The 22,181-nt window shown below is 31.5% G+C and overlaps 4 protein-coding genes across 5 annotated transcripts; 1 reads left to right on the top strand and 3 right to left on the bottom strand.

The window, feature by feature from the left end:
* Positions 1-3,999: 3,999 nt before the first annotated feature.
* Positions 4,000-4,572, bottom strand: LOC125807123 (RING-H2 finger protein ATL70-like). Its single transcript, XM_049486893.1, has one exon. It carries the CDS (start codon positions 4,570-4,572, stop codon positions 4,024-4,026), a length of 549 nt encoding a protein of 182 aa, XP_049342850.1. The 3' UTR covers positions 4,000-4,023.
* A 1,435-nt stretch (positions 4,573-6,007) lies between these two features.
* Positions 6,008-6,554, bottom strand: LOC125807124 (RING-H2 finger protein ATL70-like). Its single transcript, XM_049486894.1, has one exon. It carries the CDS (start codon positions 6,552-6,554, stop codon positions 6,027-6,029), a length of 528 nt encoding a protein of 175 aa, XP_049342851.1. The 3' UTR covers positions 6,008-6,026.
* Positions 6,555-12,080: 5,526 nt separating this feature from the next.
* LOC125807067 (uncharacterized) lies at positions 12,081-16,754 on the top strand. Of its 2 annotated transcripts, XM_049486827.1 has the most exons (11): positions 12,081-12,245; positions 13,441-13,610; positions 13,702-13,811; positions 14,121-14,229; positions 14,338-14,377; positions 14,520-14,609; positions 14,693-14,792; positions 14,875-15,014; positions 15,388-15,490; positions 15,584-16,167; positions 16,468-16,754. In XM_049486827.1, the coding sequence occupies exons 2-11, from the start codon at positions 13,472-13,474 to the stop codon at positions 16,745-16,747; spliced, it is 1,695 nt and encodes a 564-aa protein (XP_049342784.1). In that variant the 5' UTR covers positions 12,081-12,245; positions 13,441-13,471; the 3' UTR covers positions 16,748-16,754. The 2 variants fall into 2 exon arrangements, with proteins under 2 accessions (XP_049342784.1, XP_049342783.1); XM_049486826.1 differs by lacking the exon at positions 12,081-12,245 and having other exon boundaries at positions 13,343-13,610.
* A 353-nt stretch (positions 16,755-17,107) lies between these two features.
* LOC125807060 (protein MICRORCHIDIA 7-like) lies at positions 17,108-19,801 on the bottom strand. The gene has a single exon (XM_049486818.1). The coding sequence runs from the start codon at positions 19,796-19,798 to the stop codon at positions 17,252-17,254; it is 2,547 nt and encodes an 848-aa protein (XP_049342775.1). The 5' UTR covers positions 19,799-19,801; the 3' UTR covers positions 17,108-17,251.
* Between the last annotated feature and the right edge of the window lie 2,380 nt (positions 19,802-22,181).

Here is a 22,181-nt window from a genome sequence, read left to right as displayed (position 1 = left end):
TGGAAGTAGAAGTTGGAAGCAGAAGTAGCAAAAAGTGCAGCTCACAAGACTTATCTCCCCAGCTTCTTAAAGACATGATTAGTAGTCTGTTGATGAAACTTCTTAAAGACATGATTAGTAGTCTGTTGATGATTGTTACGAGTCTCTGTTTCGTCTTTTTGGCTAGCTTCTCATTCTCTGTGAAAAAATAACACGCCTTAACCAGATGTGACCAATTTCTGTAGTTAACTTGTCAATTCAGTAGGTTGGATGAATGTATTTACTCTTTTACATTTGACAAGGTTTATGTTTTACTCTTTACATTTGACAGGTTAAGGAGACAAACCAAGAAAAGGGAAGGGTTAAGGAGACAAACCAAGCAAAGGGAAAGGCAAAGAAACTTGTTAACTAGCACCGTGGGTAACACTGTGGCTATTGTGACTAACACTGTTGCTATTATGCATAAGACTTGTATCTGCTATGGCTAGGACTTGTGGTTGTTAAGCTTGTAATTGTGTTGTTAAGACATTCTATTTTTGCCTGTGTTAAGCTTCTAATTGTGTTGTTAAGACCTTCTATTTTGGGCATGTCTTACGCTTGTACTCGTGTTGTTAAGACCTTTTGTTTTGAGCCTTTGTTAAGATTGTAATTGTGTTGTTAAGACCTTCTGTTTTGTGCATGTGTTAAGATTGTACTTGTTTGTTTAACTCTTCAGTTACTCTTTTGAGAATTATTGTATAAGCTTTGTTGTCCTTGGAGAATGATTTATTTGTTGCATGTACACTAGAAAATTTTCATGGTAAACTCCAACATTATAATACTTTTCTTATTTGATTCATTTGATAGTCAAATGAGATGGGTAATGAGAATGAAATATCAAGATGACTAAAATTTCAAAATTTTCTCTTTTTGCAGGACTATAATGAAGATGGAAAGATTTTATTGATCAAGTTCTCTTATTTGGTTCATACACTAGCAACTAAAAAGGTTCTCATCTGGAGATCATCTTAACTACACTTACAATTCTTTTTAATTCTTCGGGGCCACATACTTTTGGATTTACACTTCCCGCTCAGACTCCTTGTTTATTTATCTCAGCAAGAATATTAAGTTAGAGAAGCCTTATTCCACCAGAGTACAATGGAAACCTGGTAGTCAATGAGCAAAAGTTTTAATTGTTTTTTGTGTGGTTAAGACAGTGATAAAACTAGTATAGCAAAAGGAGAAAAAGGAGGAACTTTCTTCTTTGTTTTCTATACTTGTTATTCGTGGAGTAGTATCATATTTATTAAAGTCCTTGATTTTAAATTAATAAAATTTTACCATGTGATTATAATGAAATCTGTTGGATATTGTTACATAAATTTAATTTATTAATATAAAGATCGTGAGAAGTTCAATTCAAAACTCTAAAATATTTCTACAAAACTTTTTTATTAATTATATGAACTTTTTTTTTAATTAAAATAAATAAATTTCAATATTGTCTAAGAAAAAAATCACTATTAATTAAAAGTTTTTGGAGCCTCGATTTTTTTTTAGAAACTTTTTTTTGGTGGTGGTGGAACTTTATTAGCCTCTCCTTTTGAGTCACCTTGCATATGAGTGAGGGTGAAAGTGTCATAAAGGATTGTGATGGACTTTGACGTTGCAAATATAGTCCGAAGTCTATAGTAGAGCTTCGATTTAATTCGAATCGCACTCTGCAAGGCCCATTCGGATGTGATGCTCCCAACTAAATTTTCTCCATCTCCAGAGCTCGAACCCGAGATCTCTGGTTAAGGGTGAAGCACTCCCACCAATGCACCACAACCCATGTTGGTGACGTGCAAATATACATTGAAATTATTTTTCGAAATTTTGTCCAACCTTCGTATTAAACACACCCTTAAAAATAAAACAGAATATCATCATCACGGATTCACGAGGGAGACTCCCTTTTACAAATCAAAAGTAAGTTTGTTGACAATTACCTAGGGATGGGCGTCTGGTATTCAGTTTGGGATTTTCAAATTTGAATTTGGTAATTGATAGTTAAAAGTAGATATTAATGATTAAATTTTTAAATTTCAGTTCGGTAATTCTATAATCGGTACATTAAACTTCGGTTTGATACGGTATTTGGCAATACCATATTGAAGTGTTGGCCAATTGTATTACAAGGTTAATACAATAGTTCTCCAATTACTTCTATTTTTTTTTAATGTGGAGATATGATATGATAGAAAATCAACAAGTAAAAAAATATCAAGAAAAATAAATTAATACTACTAAAAAAAACATATGTATTTGGGTTGTTTATGTTTATTCTTTAACTTTTTCTTTTGACTTGTACTACTGAGTAATAAACATGTTGATATATGACCTTCATTAAATAAATAATTCGGTATTCGGGAAATACCAAATACCAAATGGTACTAATGTTTCATGTCAAACTCAAAGTCAAATACCATTATTCTAAAATTTTACTCTCGAATACCATAATATTAAATTATCAAAAAAATTTATTCGATTTTCAATATTTTATGTCCAGCCCTAATTACACCACAAAAAAGAATAGTATTAAGTGGTCAAATTGATTCGGAGATTAGTTATACTTAAATTACTATAATGTAACAATCATTCATTTGGTGGAAGATTAGACAAAAAATACCTACTGCAATAAGATTTTTAATTGTTTACTCTAAGCTTTTTCTGTATTATTAATACACTTTTCCACATTTGATGTTTTATCTTACATAAAGTAGTACGTTAGGTGAAATATTAGCTTTTAGAAGTCTATAACGATATTGAATATTGACTACCCTTAATTGAGAACATTTTCGTACTTTTTAAAGTTTGAATATTTTTGAAAAAACTTCTTGATTTCGTCACCGTTAATGCAAGTAATTAACAATATGAATTTACATATCATCAAAAATTGAAATATATGTTATAGAGGTTATATTTCTAATAAATGCAACCAACCAAATATATTGTAACTACTAATTTACTTGTTCATAATTTTATACTGGGATTAGTTTTGATTTCATTAACGCAATTAATTAATCAATAACCGCCCTAATTGTTTAGTCCACCTATTAATTAATGGGAAAATTGTGCAACGATATGAAATGTTATAGCTACTGTTTTGAAAAATGTGATTCGCAATCATAGTTTTCTTAAATTTTTCTATTTGTTTAATTTGTATAACTCACCCAAAATTATATAATTCACCTGATTGTATAAATCAGAATTTTGTTAATTCAGTTCCTAATTGTATAAATCCCTAATTTGTATATGCTTACCCTCACTATTTTGTATGATTTATGAAAAATTCACAATAAATTACCATGTTTGTATATTGGCAAGCGAAATATACAAACGGAGTTCTGAAAAAATCATAAATGTATAAATACATAATTTGTATATACTTACCTTATTTATATATTCGCAAGCAAAATATACAAACGGACAAACGAAATATACAAATAACTTGAAATATCCATAGCAAACAAAACTATAGCTATGAAGCGCAATTATCGAAACTATAATTATATAACCTTATTATGTCTTTTATATATGTTATTTCTAAAATTTACTCCTAATTAATTAATATACCTTATAATAACATTCATAAAAGAAGAGGAAATAGGAAGAAAAAAAGAGAATCAAATAACACACACAAAAAAATCAAGAAATTGACTAATCAATGTTTCCCTTTTCAAGGACTAAAAATTTACAACTACGCTAAAATTTTCAGAAAATGGGGTCAATGTAAAAAAACTAATTAATCTACAGTTTACGCAAAGCAATTATAAGAAAAACAAACAAGTTCAAGAAACTAATGTAATTAATTACCAATGAAAGAAATCTCATTGACGAGCTTTATGTGGTGTGAATCTGAATTAGTCGAGTCAGTCATCCAAATATCAAGTTGCCAAAGAAACAAGATCAAGATACTATTATCATTACCAATGTAGAGATTAAATCTTCAATCGGAAGCGTACGTTTCACCTTAACGAGCTTTATGTTGTATGAATCTGAATTAGTCGAGCAGTGAATTCATCCCAAAGGTCTAGTGGCCAAAGGAACAACCTCAGCCAAAGGTGTAGATTGTGGTGTTGGCAAAGGAGATGTTCTACAAACAGGACAACTTGGATTCAACATAAGCCAAGGATCCACACATTTCAAATGAAACAAATGTTCACAATCTGGTAATAATCTCAACATATCTTTATTCTTGTAATCAGCTAAACATATTGAACAACAACTAGCTGTTGTGTCTTTATGATTTACCTTAGCTTCAGAGTACAACAACTTAGGATAACTTAAAAGAGTTGTTTCGTCGATCCCAATAATATCGACTATACAATTGTTGTTATTGTCTTGACCATCATGTTGTAACGTACTTCGATTAATTCTATGTATTCTCCTTGGTGGTGGTAACTCTGTCGTTTGATTTCGAGTACAAAAATATGATGTGAGGGTTATAGTTGTAATTAAAAGAAGAATACCTACTGAGACACCGATCCCATACCCAAACCCTCCGATATGACCCGATCCGAGGAACCCGTCGGTGCCGGAACTTGGATCGGAGAGGGTGTTATTCATGATGTTTTTTTTAAGAGAATTATGGCTATGGGAGTGGTTTTTTGGTTTGGTTTGGCCATTGGTATTATAAGACCAAAATTAAGGAAATGGTCCAAATTAAGATAATTATATGAAAAGTCAACGGTTTTGATTGAATGAAATGAATTTGGACTTGAAAAAGAAATGAACAAAAAAGAATACGTACTATTTAATAAAAAGAGAAAAAGTTGAGTGTTTTCTAGTGAATATATATATGAATGGATATATATTAGACTATAGTGCTTTTATTTTTGTACTCCGTTTGTCTCAAATTATGTGTCGTAATTTTTAAAAATAGTTATTTCAAGTTACTGGTAAAGCTTAAAACATTTTTTTTATTTTAATTGTAGTGGTTGTATTGTTCTTGAAGACACCTCAATTATGAGTGATGTTATGATTGTTCAAATATCAATGTTTAATAAAATCACTTTTCCTAGCCTCCTAACTAATATTTCTCCGTTTTGTATTAGTTGTTCACTTTATTCTTTACATGCTCCTTAATAAATCATAAACAAAGACATTTTTACTAATTTACTTCTTAATTTTTCTTTTGAAACTTTACAAACCTGTTTACACTTTAAAAAAGGAACTATAAATTGTTAAGATAAATGATTCCTTTTTTATTTTGTAAAGTAACAAGTATTTTAGAACAATTAATATATAATAGAAAAGGTATTTTTTTTTAAGGAATGTATAAAAAAAAATTACGATAGATAATTTAAGACTCGAGGAGTACAAGTCTTGCTTGGATGGAAAATTTTGGGATGTCAACGTTCTCTAAAGTCTAATCTATCATTATCTTGTAAGCTATGTTTCATGTGATCAACATCTTTTTCTGCTACATTTTTTCAACTTTAATCAATAGTAAATTAATTATAAGTTTAATTAGTTAATAATTTATTTGACTCTTTCTCTCTCTTCTTAATGAGCACTCTACTAATTGCACGTTCCATGCACCAAAGATTTAGGTGGTCATATATTATATGATGACTATTTTTATTTATTTTATGTTACATGACATGAATTTAAAATACGATATTAAATAGTGTAGGGAGGTAATAGGTCCTCATGAAAGTTTAGTATCGCAACAGCAAATCTGACCAAAGTTGGGTGTATTTTTCAGACCCTTATTCCAAAATAAATCATAGTCATTTATTTTTTAAAATGATAACAATTCTAACAAACTCATTTCGCAAAATAATGATTTCTAATTAGAATTGAAGCTTTCTAGCCAATTAGAAAAAATAGTTCGATGACTTTCATGCAATAATACAAGTCAATGACCATATAGTAAAATGTAAATTCATGTAATCTGCCTCTCCCTATCTTTTAAAGACCATGTTTTATTGTAATACTCCATGATCAGTATTATAATTGGTTATTGTAACTCACTTACAAAACCTTAAGCCAAGAAGTCAGTAGCAGAGTCAGAATTTTTACTGCAACATCAATCCCGAAGGTCTAGAACCCAAAGGAACAACCTCAGCCAAAGGAGTAGATTGTGGTGTTGGCAATGGTGATGTTCTACAAATTGGACAAGTTGGATTCAACATAAGCCAAGGATCCACACATTTCAAATGAAACAAATGTCCACAATCTTGTAACAACCTTAGCATATCATTATCATTGTAATCACCTAAACATATTGAACAACAACTACTAGTTGTTGATGATGAATCCTTATAATAATTCACCTTAGCTTCTGAATATAACAACTTAGGGTAACTCAAAAGTGTTGCTTCATCAATCCTCATTTCCACATCCACACAATTATTGTCATCGCGATTTATCATTCTTTGTGGTGTTTGATTTCGAGTACATAAATATGAAGTCATTGTTATGGATGCAAACAATAGAACAATGCTAGCGGAAACACCAATGGCATAGTCGAATCCCCGGATTTGTTCCGATCCGAGGAACCACCCGGTGCCGGAATTTGGATCGGAGGTGATGGTGGTGTTCATGATGATATTGTGGAAATTAAAGAGTTGGTTTTATGAGAATTATATGGGAGTGGTTTTTATTTGGTTAGCTATTTAACTTGGTATAAGATGAAAAAGAAATTGGTCCAATTAAAAAAAAAAATTGGAAGTCAATGGCTTACGTGAGAGATTTGAAAAAAAAAAAAGAAAGGGAAGATTAGTGGCGTTTTGGTTTTTAAAAAAAAATGAAGATAGAATATTAAAAATAAGATACACTTCCTCCGTCACAATTTATGTGACACTTTTCGGATTTCAAGATTCAAAGAAGTCTATCTTTGATCATTAATTTTTCATTTATCTTTTAATTATTTTGAATTGTCAATTATTGTGACTTATAGTACTTTTTACGTAGCTTACAAGTATATAAATTATTCATTTAAAAAAATTTGAAGATTCCACACACAAATTTCCGATCAAACTTAAATTATTTGACTCTCGAAAAATAAAAAATCCCACATAAATTGAGACAGAGGAAGTATTTATTTGCTACAACTTATTAAAAATGAAATGATATGGTAAAAGAGTTGGTTTTACGTGAGATAAATGAATGAAAGGTTGGTGGCATTGTTTTGGTTGGAAAAAAAATGAAATTGGATGTGAGATAAATGAATAAAAGGAATATTAATGGAGAGAAAAATAAAATTATATGGAAGGTTTGATTAAATTATATTGATGATAGTTGAAATATATTAATATACCTATAATGTATATAATTTAAATGCTAGCACTTTTTGCTTCATTTCATGCTTGAATGGAAGGTTTGAGATGTAAACATCTTGATCACATCGTCAAAGGATATGATGCAGTGGATGAGATTGTTCCTTCTTTAATCAAAGGTCTCACTTTGAAATCCTAAACATGAAGAAATCTTTAATAGAAGATGTTTTTTTTTCCGAATAAACCTTATATAATTGCAAATCTGAATTAATCGAATTTCAATTTGTGAACGACCACAAAAATAAGAAGAGATTTCAACGTCCTCTAAAGTCTAATCTATCATTTTCTTATTGCAACTTTGTAAGCTTTGTTTCATGTAAGCAACGTCTTTTTCTGCTACCCACCAAATTTTTTCTAACTTTATCCAATAGTAAATTAATTAGAAGTTTACTTATATAGCTGGTTAATAAATTTTTTGACTATCAATATGAGTCGTAATGAAATTGCTGGTATTTCTTTACTCTTTAATTTTATCGCTTGAGTTTGAGTTTTGAGAAATAATTTTTTTTTATTAAAAACACCAATTTAAAAAAATAAATTACACAATACGTAAATTCAGATTTTGTCAAATGAATATTAGAACGGATGGAAAAATCATAAATAAATAATTTGGCTCCATCTCTATTCTTAATATAATAAGTCTAAGAAATGCACGTTCCATGCACCAAAGTTTTAGTGCATATCATGCCTATTTAATTTTTATTATATTTAAAAGTTGCAAACACCTAAAATCTTATGTTTCATATATTAAAGTAGCGTTTATTTTTTTTTAGGAAATAGGAATAATATTATTATTATTTTATTATTATTATTATTTATTATTATTATTATTATTATTAATCCAAGAGTTCATGATTTGTTGTTAGTTTATTAGTATATATATATGTCACAAATTATTCAATTGTGAGAGTACCCCATCAATTTTTTATTTAAATAATTAAGTTTCATTATTGCACATTAAATAATGATATCAGTTAACTGCCATGCAACTTGTAATCATATGTGGTGTCATTTGCAATATGAAAATAAGCATTACGATTATTTGAAATAAAGTGTTCTCATTGACACAAATATTAATTAATCATACAATAGAACTCGTTAATTAGGTACAAAAAAAAAAACTTAGTATATACGTCATTGACTTTGACAACTTGTTTTTTGATAGTGAAATCAATCACATAATAGAATAAAATAATTCCAATTTTTCAATCATCAAACTTGTTTCTTATAATATATCCTCCGTCTCAGTTTATATGATGATATTTGATTGGACACAAGCTAAATATATAAAAGAACGATTTTGAAATTTATGGTCTAAAACATGTCACGGATATTTGAGTGGTTATTAGTCTTATAGATCATCTCATTAAAGATAAATGAGAAGTTTAAAGTTAAAATTACTACTAAATATAAAATATGTCATTCTTAAACAATTAAACAGTATCACATAAATTGAGAAAGAAGGATCAATACATGTTTTTTTTAATTATTTTTATGAATTAAAAAAAACAGCTCATTTTCTTTGACTCTCTATATCTATACAGCAGTGCATTTTGTATTTGTGGAATGGTTCCATTTTTCATGGGATTAATTAAATTAAACAAATAGTCTCTTTCTAAATCTACTTTGGTTTCTTGTTTAATTAAGTTCAATTTGTGATAAATTAAGGTACCTATTTAAAATAGGCTATTTTTCTATTGATTGCAATAAGAATACATTATATTCTCATCGTAGATAATTTCAATATCTTTTTTCAAGTAAATATCTATTAATTTATCCAAAAACTTAAATTTGAACTTTTACGAGCTGTCAAAATATGTTCAGTCAGTTGTCAATTTCAGTACAAAACTTATCAAGATAACTATGTGTTAACTAATGAGCTTCATCGTATCTTGCCTACTCATCTCGACCTACTTATACCCAACGACTATATGCTCCTTTTGTCCCAATTCTCATTTTCTTGATTCAAATTATGTGTAAACTTTGACCAATATTTTATACTGTAATTTTTTAATCATACTGACATGAAAAATATTGCAACTTATAACATTTTTCATATAATTTTTGAATATCATTTTTTTTTTTAAAAATAATATTTAATTGATCTAATTCAATTTAACTTAAAAAATTAGTGGTGCAAACGTTGTCACTTAAATTGGGAAGAAGGGCTAAAGCCCAGTCCCATCAACTGTAATATTTGATAAGCCCAATCTACTGAGATCATGGGCCGATGTGAAAGATACCTTCAGCCCATTTGATATGATCACTAGGGTGTGCAAAAACCGAACCGACCGATAAATCGAACCGAAAAAAGTGTTATTGGATTATTGGGATAACGGTTATTTAATGGTTTTACAAAAAAAAAATTATTGGGTTATCGGTTCGTTATTGGTTTTTAATATTGGGTTGTTGGGTTAACCGATAACCCATTAAGAATATAATAATTTACTATTTTAATTTTTAGTTATACATATATATAATATATTAAAAAAAATATTAATATAATTAGTAGTATATTAGACTAAATATATAAAACCCTACGCAATAATTAACACTACTTAACAATTAACTCTCCTCTCTACTTTTAGTTATTTAACCTTTAGGTTTTACTTTTTAGTATTACTTATTTACTTTAGTTAGTTTATAATTGACTAATATTAGGTTTTGCACGATTGTAAATATCTGCAATTTGATTAACATTAGGAATTCAAATTGTGTGTGTGTGTGTGTGTTTTTTAAAATAACGTAAGAACTTCATTTAGTTACCATAAGCATGGCCTCATTTGCTACTGTTTTGACTTTTGTCTATGATTGGGTTTTATTTGATTCTCTTTATTGCATAAAGGGGACCTCGTTTTATATATATTATGGTGATCGAAAATTAACCAAGTCTTTGTTGTGATGACCAAAATACAACAAGTTGGTCCTTGTTGTCCCGTTTGGAATGATTATTTCGATGTATGCGTATCGCGTCAAATTATTGGACAAGTCATATATTTGTTTTGAAAGCATTTTCTTATTGGTTAAATCGAAAACCGATAACAAATATCTTATTGGTTTGGCTATCGGTTTAGCATATTTAAAAACCGAAAACCGATAAATCGAACCGATAATACTTATAACCGAACCGAACCGACCGATACACACCCCTAAATTGATCAGTGTGTGATTAGGCCCAAAGTAATTTTACTATATGAAAGAAAATATATAAACAAAGTAATTATTGAAAAAATAGTTTAATTAAAAAAAATCAGTTCATAGTTTTGAATTTTAAGAACTTTTATTTTAAACATTTCTAACACTGTATATACAAACAATATTTGTCAAACATTTTTGAAGTATTCCAAATAAAAAGTATATCACATAAATTACAATAAAAAGAATATATTTTTAAAGAATTCTACGATCTATACTCACAATAATTTATTCTGGAAGAGGACTGTTTTAAAAGTGTAAATTATGAAATCGTTGCCCATGAGCTATCAAGAAAATGATCAAATATGAAATATCAAATTAGTAGGTTCAGAATAAACTATTGTGAGTATAGATCGTAGAATAATGAATTCAATTGAATCGAACTATGTTATTATATCTTTCCCTTTTCCTTTCCAAGCACCTTTTTTTGCACCACTGTCACTTTAATAAAACTTTTATACAAGAATAAATTCTTCTTTTTCAAAGTATATTTATTACAAAGTAAGATGCTTTTTAGCTAGCACTATCTCTCTCAAATCTTTAGTTTTCCTAACCAACTAATTTAAAGTTTATGGTTCAGAATTTTTATTTTTTATATTATTAAATAGAGTATTAATATGTACATATTTTTTTATAAATTTCTTAAAGCAAATATATAAAATTTCAATCATAAAAATATTTTTCAATAGTTTAATTAACTGAACATGAAAATTTTGAAAAATATTTTTTTTCGTACCGTACACAACCCTAACTATTAACTTGTTTGATATTAATTAAGAGTAGATTATGAACAAAACTTTAATGAAAATATCGATATCTTGATCTTATGCTACCATCGTAATTTATGCATTGTTTGTATCATAGGTACATCGTACATGTCTCCCATGATCTTTGCCAGAGTGCACACCTTTTCCCAAATTCCAACTTCCTTGATGTTTTCAACAAGTTTCGCCAAAATTAATGAAATTTCTCTATTCTTAATTAAAAGTTCTGATTTTTTTCATTTGATGAACCCTATGCAACAACCTGAATTCGTATTAATCAAATCATTGGACACGATTATGAATTAGTCAAGCCTTGAATACTAATAATTGTAATATAATTTTTTTTATTAAAAAAAATACCTTTCAACACTTCCAAGTACATTATCTTGCTTTATGTTTTTTTTATCGGAGGCCGCATTGGAGCCCCGATTAAATTCGGATTGTGTATTGCAAGACTCATTCGGGTGTGACGCTCCCAACATAATTTTCTACATACCCATGACTCGAATCAAGATCTTTAATTAAGGGTGGAGCAGTCCCACTACCACTGCACCACAATCAAGGTTGGTTGCTTTATGCTTACTTTACTTTTCTCCAAAAGAGTTTCATAATTCATTTAATCTGATATCCATTTTCATTATGAAAAGAATATTAGTACTTGGTAATACAAAAAATGTGTTAAAATTATGTCCTTGTAAATTCTCAAATTCTTTTTTTTTATGCACATTCAATATTCTTACTATTTTTTTTAAAAACATTTTCGACATGTGTTTGGATTTTATTCTCTTTTATTTTTCCTATATATTAATTCTGCCTTGTTATTTGGAAATTAAAGAAAAATCTCATGTTAGATATCCACCTTGGTGGTCTCATATCAACTGAACTTGATCATTTCAATCATTAATTTTCTCTTGAGATCTCCAACTCTACTGCCTTAAGAAGAGCAGAAACTTTGATGAACATGTATACACTTTTAGCTGAATAATAATTCTTGAAGGTATGTTTTATTTATGCTCATTACAAGCAGAGTATATATGAACTCTTTCTTTATGATTATGTGTTGGTATGATGTTTTTGGTGATTTTATTTGGTTTTGTGAGTGGAAAAAAGATGGGGGATGGAAGTGTGTTTGTGTTAGGCCAAAGATACTTTTATCATGGTGTGATATTATTGTCCGCTCTGAATCAAGTCCGTATGATTTTTCCCAAAAAGCCTCACATCATTAAGAGTTACTCTTATCACGGTATGATATTGTCTATTTTGGGCCAAACTCGTATGTTTTTTTTTTCTTTCTAAAAGGCCTTTCACCATTAATTGTTACTCTTATCATGGTGTGTGATACTGTCTGCTTTGGGCCAAACTCGTATGTTTTTTCCTAAAAACCCTCACGCCATTAACAATTACTCTTATCATGGTGTGTGGAACTGTCTGTTTTGGGGAAAACTCGCATGGTTTTCCCCATAAGACCTCATACCATTAAGAGTTACTCTTATCACAGTGTGATATAGTCTGCTTTGGACCAAACTCATATGTTTTTTTTTCCCTAAAAGGTCTCACACCATTAAAAGTTACTCTTATCATGGTGTGGTGTGTAATACTGGCTGTTTTAGGGTAAACTCGCCACACTATTAAGAGTTACTCTTATCACAGTGTGATATTGTCTGCTTTGGGCCAAACTTGTATGTTTTTTCCTATAAGGCCTCACACCATTAATAATTACTCTTATCATGGTGTGTGATATTGTCTGCTTTGGGCCAAACTCGTATGTTTTTTTTCCTAAAAGGCCTCACACCATTAATAATTACTCTTATTATGGTGTGTGATATTGTACTTTTGGGTCAAGTCTGTATGTTTTTTTCCCAAAAGGTTGAGACATCATTTACAATATCACTACACCTTATATGAGCTGGTATTTAACTGACTTGACCTTAGTGTTTTAATGGTTTGGATAATGATTTACATAGCCATATTAGATATATTTATTGACATATGCACCTTTTGTGTATAATTGAACTTTGATAAATGGCATAATGCAGAATGTTTATAGAAGTACATTTTGCATAGATATATCTTGAGTCAATAAATTTGTTGTTTGTATAAATTTTGATGTATAGTTATGATTTACAGACATTTGTAGGTATGTTTGTGTTTCATTTTCATTTACTGTAGTTTTTATCTTTCATGAATTTTAGAGGACTGTTTCCTTTTTCTTGGAGATGCAATATGAAGGACAATGGTAACATCTCTCAGTACAGAACTAGACTGGATGATACGCTATCGTCTGATGATCTTGTCGATTATGATAAGCTTAATTCCCTTGTCAAGAATCAAATCCTATGCTCATCAGAATGTGATCTTCACGGTCAGTTCTAAGTCGATTTCAGTAATGTGTCATCAAACTAATTGCTATTAAATTTATAACATCAAACACATGTACTTTGTTTTTGGTGCAGAATGTATTGAAAATCTAGTAGATAGAAGAACCAAGGAAGTGGCAAACTTCCTGAGCATGTTGAGGAGTGCATCAGTAACTGATTCCGAGGCATCACACGATGGTTGGAAAGTATGTTATCTTTCCTATACACATAGATCACTTTTTTTTCCAGAGCCAGAATTTGAAGCTTATGGGTTCGGATTCTAGTCCTTTTTAAGTTACTTGATGGATTTCTTAACACAAATACAAAATTTGGACCAAAATCGTAACTTAAACTCTGGCTCCGCCCCTGCTTTTTTCTAACTCTTGAAACCTCTTGCCAACCAATGTTTATGTTTAAACTAATTTGACAAGCAGTGGTTGTTAGTACTTTTACTATCTGTTGCTCCGTTTTCTTTTTACCTTCTCTTTAAGGTCTAGTTGTCTTCTTTACTGTAGGTAAAACAGGACAGTGAGGAGATTCGTGTTATGTATCGAGAGGGACCAGAAGGCACTCCTTATCATACCCTCTTAGCTGAAGGCTATGTGGATGGTCCAATAGATGTTTGTAAGCTAAATTAATATATGTCAACGATATATCTCTCTCGTCTTCATTTTTGGATTGTTGCTTTAGTAGTGGAGAAGCTTAATGTAAGCCAAAAAAATTATATTTCAGGTTTATGCATTTCATGGGAGGCAGAACTCTACAGGAAGTGGTGAGAACTATTCCTAACTGCTGCTCACTAATGCACTATTTGAAAGTCGTTATGACAAAAGAGTAGACGAATTTTCCATTTCAAGTAATTCGTTTGGTAACAAATGAATTCGAGACTAATGATTTTGCCACTTTCTTATCAGGTGGCCACAAACTACAATTCCAACTTTTAAAATCGCGGCATCCCAGTGCTTGCAAAAGGTCAGAACTGGTGAACAAATATGTTTAGTAAGGTTAGTCCTCCTATTGCATTATTCATCCCATTCTGATGCTGCTCCTAAATGTGCTAATATGTGTTTAATTACTTGGAAGAAAGGATGAAGCTCTCAAGGCCATTGTCAGCAAGGGAAGCTGTGGTACATTTATTTGCATTTGAATACTTTCAAGATGGTCTTATAGTTGTGGTTGCCAATACTGTAAGCACGTGAAAGTCCATAAGGCTCGTTAACATTTCTTATTTTTCTTAACTGTAATCGTATTCATGTGTTTTTTGTCCAGATCTCCGACTTAGATAGTGTTGATAGAAGTACTCATAGTTATTCCAAAGATGAGATACCCAATGTGCAGGATGTAGTACGAGTTGATCTTGTGGGAGGTTTTGCTCTACAAAAAGTTACTGATAATCGAAGCTACTTCAGGTAACTTACACTTCTCATATATCCAAATGCTAGTTAGGAGAGATTGAGCATGTTCTTACCAATCGAGCTATACTGATTCTCCGGTTGATGACTTGCCTATGTGAGCTCCATGAAGAATGTTGTGGTCAGTTGTCAGTGTAAAAATAGTCAAATTTTGAGAACTGTTTAGACTGAGGAAAATGGATCAGAGGATTCATAAAGTTGATCGCGACTAGTTTAAGATTGGTTTATAGTTGATTGATTGTTATAGAATGAACACATCCATGGAGCTTAAGGAACAGATATGCAAATAGGAAAGTCCAAGTTATGAATGAACTAAAGATTGCCACTTTATATTATCTATTTTGATCTTCTTCTACTTCAAAATTTGCAGGACAATAGGAAATTTGGATATTAAGCTGAATTTTATACCTTCAGCATTAATAAATTTCGTCGCGAGGCAGCTCATAGGTGGTGGTTTCAAGCTTTATAAAAAGGTTTGCCAAGTTAAAGATATTTCTATTTTGCACTTAATTTGATATAAACAATATCTTAATGCTCCTATAAGTAATTTACTATGGTTATTGCAGGAAGTAGCTTCAGTTGCTAAAGGTGATGAAGACTTCAGCAAGGCTCTAAAGGATCCACTGTATGCTCGAATACGTGAAGCTCTTTACTCCGATAAAATACCTTTAGAACTTCAAGACATGAAGAAAAATGCAGTTCCTCTTGATGAAGAAACTAGAAGAAAGAATGATGAAAAATGTCCCGAGCAAGAGGTTCATAGTGAAATCGAGGAGATTGAAGACGAAGCCTGTAAAAAGATCGAATATCAAAATCAGGATGACAGGAACATACATTATTCTCCAGTCAATCAACTTGTTCAGAAACCGAGCAAGCACGAGAATGTTGGCATTAGCCCTGAGGTCAAACAAGCTTTAGTAACTTTAAATAAGGCTATTTCTATCATAAGGGAATATAGATTTAACCTCGAAATCAGGACAGTTCCAGACACTAACATAATGTCAGTAGAAGGGGAGACATACAGTCTACAAGATTCAAAATCATCAGAAGCTGATAAGGATGGTAGAAACGTCGGAGATTTTGGTGTAATACCCAAACAGGAATTTAGAGAAGCAACCTCTTATGAACACAGAGATAGCTCTTGTTCCAGGTAGGAAAGATTGGTGAACACGAAAAATAGTTTTAACTTATAATCTAGCTATCTTGTTCGGACTCTTCAAGAATGCCTACAAGTGTGTTTTGGATCCTCCAAAAGTAATGGATTTCTTAAGGATCCGACATGAGTGTAGCAACATTTTCGGAGAGTCTGAGCAACATAGGTTAAAATCACACCCTTTGAATAGTCTGCCTTCCTTTTGAACATGTATTGTTTTGGATCATATGCTAAGTAATTTCTTCTATAACTGAGAAAATCCTTATTCTAACTTCTTACGAATAACTTTTTCTTTAGGTGCACGAGTTCTAGTTTGTGCACAAGGGAACCACCCCATAACAAGATTGCTCCAGCATCACCGGATGTTTATGCTGCAATTCCTGGTGATGAGGCACATCACATCGCTCTATGCTCTTCAACAGATGAAGCAACAACAGGGAAAACAATGGAGAAGTTATTGAAGGAGGACAATGTGACGGTTGCCTATGAGGATAGCATCCATGAGAAGGAGCTCGGTGAAAGAAAAACTAGAAAAATACCGAGATATTGCTGTTTAAGAGTGAGCAAATTTATTTAAAGGAGACTAACACAGTAACACCATATTTTACCTTTTATGATAGCTAAAAGATGTTTTGAGAGACTAAGATCAACACAACCAGTGTTCTGTGCAACACAATATCTACAGTTGAAATGTTGAGACCTGCATGTATCAGTGTATATGTGAAAAATGTAAAACAATATCCTGTTACTCGAGTGCAGTTATCGGTTTAGTTTTCATTCTCTTTTGTACAACATATGGATATGAAGCATAAATGTGAGAACTTCATTTAAGTTAAACTGCAAATACGAAATTGAATGAACATTTCATCTGGAATTTGAGTTGTTAATATATTTGTATTGATAATCAAAAACTGAGAACAATCAAGCAAAACTGTTGCCAACAGAGGCAACTACATCCATAGGAAAAATAGAAAAAGTAAATCTAAGGTATATGTTAATATTGAATGGATTTTCTATAGCCAGATCTTTGAAGTGTGCATCAGTTGTTCTTTAGCTGCATATTTTGTGTCACTTCTCAACGTTAACGTTCATTTTTGCAGGTAACATTCATCCTGCTACTTTCTAGCAGCCTCACTTTATTGAGCAGATCTTGTGTGATAACAGAAGCATCCTTTAATTTGCTCCTTAAACTCTGTTCTTCCTTAGCCGCCCGTGCTCTTTCTTCTATAAGCATGCGAGCTAGAGTCTCACTCCTGGCTCTTTCCTGCTGCCTTATACTCTGTTCTTCCTTAGCCGCTCGTGCTTTTTCTTCTATAAGCATGCGAGCTAGAGTCTCACTCCTGGCTCTTTCCTGCTGCAAACGGTGCAAAACCTGTTGTAAACTATTCTTAGTACTACTGCTCTCTACTCTCAAGTCATCGGGCATAGTATCTTCCATCTTTACAACTGAATTTCCCAGAGTTTGCCTATTTGATGTTGACGCTTGCTGAGTTTGATCTCCAACCATAGTTTGATTTCTTTCTTGTACTGAAGAATGAACTGGTACCGTGTTCTCGTGTTCTCTTACAATGGATTTTGATTTAGATGTATCATAATGATAAGTTGTGTGGCCGGCGTTGGAGATAAATGGGGAACCTGATTTTCTTTTAGGCGCAGAAGCTTTTTCTGGAGTGTCATCAGGTTGCCTATTTAGCGTACACACTTGCTGAGTTTGCTCTCCACACATAGTTTGATTTCTTTCTTGTACTGAAGAATGAACTGGTACCGTGTTCTCGTGTTCTCCTACAGTGGATTTTGATTTAGATGTATCATCATGACAGGTTCTGCGGCTGACGTTGGAGATAAATGGAATTTGATTTGCTTGTGTTGAAAACTGAACTGGCTGGGTCACTTTCCCGGACCCTGCATACACCTGAGATGCTTCATGCACTGAACTGTCCTTTATTGAAGAATGAACTGGTCCCCTCTCGCGTTCTACTCTGGACGATTTCAAATTAGATCCATCATCATGACAGGTTGTGTGCCCGGCGTTTGGTTGTTCCTGATCTGGAGAGACAGCAGTGTTCTTTACATTGCGACGCTTAGCATAACCAATGAAATGACAGTTTGAAGACCAATACTTCTTCTGTATAAATTGTAGGCGTGCCTCGAGTCTAGCAAGAACAATTGTGCGCTCAAACCCCTGTTTATCATGAGCTGGTTCCACAAAATTAGCTTCTAAGATGCCTATCACACCGCGACCATCACTTCCCGCAGCATTCCAGACCCTCCAGAAAGGCTTAATAAGCCTATTCTTGTGATAAACATTGAAACCTTGAACATCAATATGATGTTTTGCATCTTTCACAAAACCAATAGTTCCTGTAGCCACAAACGTTTCGTAACCAACGGATTGTGGTCTGTATGTGATCTCCTCAGAAAACATCATGTCATTTACCAAATTATGATGTTCAACATCTTTCCCCCTCAAAATTATCCGAAATCCAGGAGCAAGCCTCAGATACAAAATCGAAGCATAACTCCTTAGAGAATGCTGATAAGTTAGAAAATGCCTCGAGTTAGGATATTCTTTCGCCATCTCAATCTTCTTTTCATCTCGACTAACACCCCTGATTTGAATGTCATGTGGATCAGTGTCAAAGTCAAGCTCCGTGCCTCCTTCTTCATCCTCCCAAAGATTGTATATGATAATTCGCGTCCCTTGATCACCTTTCAATAATTCAAACTGCTGAAATAGATCATTTTTACTCTCATAAGGAGACCATTGCACTATAGTCTCCGAATTTCTTTTCCAAACATCAGCTGTAGACCGAACCAACATCTCCCACGTTCCTCCCCTCTTCACAAAATCAATCATAGGAACAACAATATCTTCTTTCCCAGTACTCCTCAAAAACGTATATGACAACATTCCAACACTCTGTGTCAACATATTCGTTGCTCTATCTCTCCCCCGCGAAAACACAATCACATCACCCCCTAGCCTCATACTACTCGTTTTGAAACCGTTTCCATATTGACCTATCGTGTTTGCCAACTTACTTTTCGCGGAATACCCAAGAGACATACATTGCCTCATCCTATCAGGTGTCATTCCACCACCATTATCTTCAACTAACAACATCTTACTCCCCTTATCTTTCTTGTTATCCATCATGTCTACGCTAACATACGTAGCACCATTACAAACCTCATCCATTGCATTATCCAAAAGCTCAGCAAAAGCACCCAACGCCCACTTATGACTAGTAGCATTCGAATGCAAGAATTTCGGGTGAACTCTTACATGATCCATACCAACTGTTTGATCATATGCCCCAGAGAAAAAACCTGCACAACCCTCCTTCTTACCATCATAATCTCCAGCTTTCCAGAATTGCTTACAACTAGTAACAACTGGAACACTAACAGGTGAAGATACAACCAATTCATTACTATTATATGGACAAATTGACAAAGGAGCAATAAAAACAGGACTTTCAAGTTTAATTTTTTTCATAGGACTTTCTTGAAAATCATCAAAACCATTATTCTTTACTGGAATCATATAATGCATAGTTGTGTTTCTAGTGATTTGGGTATCATCTAAATCATCTGTTAAGTCAATGAGTTCTTGCTTGATAGGCATGGTGATTATGCTAACAAAAAAAATCAAGAACTCAAAAAAAAGTGATTTTCAAAAAGGAGAAAAAACAAAAGTTTGAAAACTAAGAACTAAAATTGCTAAAGAATGTGAAATAGTATTGATTTTACTTCTTTTATAGAGGTTTTTTGGGTTCTCCTTAGTGTATAAGTTTCCTTATAATAATGTTTTTCTCCATTGTTAAAGGTAATCCAAATCCATAAGGAAAAGGAAAAGAGAAGTAATTTTGTTGGAGTTGTTGAATCCAAATAGGAAAAAGAGAAGAGATACTCTTTTACTACTAGGATTCCATAATTAGTATAACCAAAAAAAAAAAAAGGGAGTTTTTTTTCCTAAAATAAATAAATAAATTTATAAAAACATATTGGGAATATACAGATTTAGTATTTTTTTTAAATAATTAAAAGACTGCACAAATTAGCTAGAGTCCTACTTTAAGAAAAAGGAAGGGGAATTGAAAAAGGACAAGGTGAAAAATTCCAAAAAAAAAACAACCTTTTATTGGAAACTTTTTTTATTTAAAGTGGTACTAATATATATTCAAAAAAGGGAGTTGTACATGCCTTTTTTATTTGAACTTCTCCATACTTCTTATATTTATATTTATATTATATCCCTTTTTTTTTTTACCTTTTATATAACTCATTTTTTTAGTCAATAAAAATAATCATATATTTTACATTTAATAATGATTTATTCTTAAATATTCATTTAATTTAATTTATAATTTATTTTAGATCATAAATTTCAAAAGATTTTTGCCGTTTAGAATCAAATCGAAATCAATGACCTAAACTAGAAAAAAAAATTATTGACTTAGCGATTTCGATAATGATTTTGATTTTTTTATATATTGAGTTGCCAATTTTTAATTGTTTGAGTTTTTTTAATGAGTTAATTGATTACCTGATAATAAATTAATAAATTATATTTATATCATTCAATGTATAAAGTCCTTGTTGGGTTCTATAAATTTTTGATGATTGACAAAGTAACATGAAATAAGTAAGTCAACGTTCATAGATGTACTGTCTCAAAAAGTTGAATTTGTAGCAAGATCATTAATGAATAAAGACAAGTGTCCAATAATCAAGAAATTGTATGATAATTTCGTGATAAATTCAAGAAAAGAAACATGTGTTGAATTGAAGAGTTGGATTAACATAAAAAAATAACTCAAAGAGTTTGATTTGAATAAGAAATTTCACTTGAAGTAGAACTCTAGGTCAAAAGAGTTTGAATTGATAGAGAGTTTGTACATGTGTTGAACCGAAGAGTTCGAGTTCGACTACAATACAAAAGAATTAATAAGTTTAATTTGAAGGAGTCTAAAGATGCAAGTAGTTTGAATTGAAGGAGTCTTACTTAAAGTAGAACTCTTAAGTCAAAAGAATTTGAGTCAATGTGGTGTTTGAAATGAAGGATAACTCTACGTAGAATTGTGCTTAAATAGAGGTGATATCGTCCAGAATAGTTGCATACTTACGAAGCAAAAAGTGCAATTCAAAAATTGACTTCGCAAATGCTACTAGTGGATTAAAGGAACACATAGAAGAAATACATCAAATAACAATCTTATTAGAGAGTGTATATATGCATTAGACATTCTTCTTTGTGATCGACTCTTGATGTAATCTTAGTTCAATGAGTTATAAACTGAATTAAGAGTGTTGTCTTCAAGTTGGAATAACTCGAAGAGTTCAGAATACTTACCTTGAGTGGTTGATGTATTGAAATTTAGAAATTAAAGTTAGTTCCTAGGATTGCAAGAGTTGTAATTTGAATTCATACCTTAAAGTTTAGAAATCAGAGTTAGTTCATAGGATTGTAAAAGTTATAATCTGAATTCATAATTTAAAGTTTAAGAATCAAAGGTAGTTCATCAGATTGCAAAAGTAGTAATCTAAATCCATGACTTGAAGTTTAAGAATTAGAGTTTGTTCCTTAGGTACAAAATTTGTAATCTTAAAGTGTCGAGGCTCATTGATTTAGTAAAGTTGAAGTTAAATCTTGTAAGGTACAAGTCATGGTTTTTACACCTTTTAAGCGGGTTGTGTAGAATATCAGTCATTGACTTACATTTTAGTTTCATACTTTTATTAATTATCTTCTTATACTCTGAGTTATTTTATAAGATTCTTGTGCTTGCTTTTGAGCCGAACACAATCTTTTAATTCATGTGCTTGACTTTTTTGAATTATTATCTTATTTCTAATTAAATTTTAATTAAATAATTTTCAAATTCCGATAACTATCAATAATTGTAATGATTCTATTATATTTAACATGTTTACCGTAGCCAATAAGTCGAACCAACAAACTTTAAAATCGGACCGACCCACTAATAGGCAGCCCATGGAATGAATAC

Source organism: Solanum verrucosum, unplaced genomic scaffold, assembly GCF_900185275.1.
Source record: "Solanum verrucosum unplaced genomic scaffold, falcon-dt-bn FXZP01000196.1, whole genome shotgun sequence".
NCBI lineage: Eukaryota > Viridiplantae > Streptophyta > Magnoliopsida > Solanales > Solanaceae > Solanum > Solanum verrucosum.
This window is presented reverse-complemented; position numbering and strand designations above follow the sequence as displayed.

What these genes read in the sequence shown, in the direction of transcription:
- LOC125807067 (XM_049486826.1), top strand. Translation starts at nt 13,430, where the DNA reads ATGAATTTTAGAGGACTGTTTCCTTTTTCTTGGAGATGCAATATGAAG. An exon ending in GTTTCAAGCTTTATAAAAAG is followed by an intron (nt 15,491 to 15,583) that starts GTTTGCCAAGTT and finishes TGGTTATTGCAG; the next exon opens with GAAGTAGCTTCAGTTGCTAA. An exon ending in AGAGATAGCTCTTGTTCCAG is followed by an intron (nt 16,168 to 16,467) that starts GTAGGAAAGATT and finishes CTTTTTCTTTAG; the next exon opens with GTGCACGAGTTCTAGTTTGT.
- LOC125807123 (XM_049486893.1), bottom strand. Translation starts at nt 4,572, where the DNA reads ATGAATAACACCCTCTCCGATCCAAGTTCCGGCACCGACGGGTTCCTC.
- LOC125807060 (XM_049486818.1), bottom strand. Translation starts at nt 19,798, where the DNA reads ATGCCTATCAAGCAAGAACTCATTGACTTAACAGATGATTTAGATGAT.
- LOC125807124 (XM_049486894.1), bottom strand. Translation starts at nt 6,554, where the DNA reads ATGAACACCACCATCACCTCCGATCCAAATTCCGGCACCGGGTGGTTC.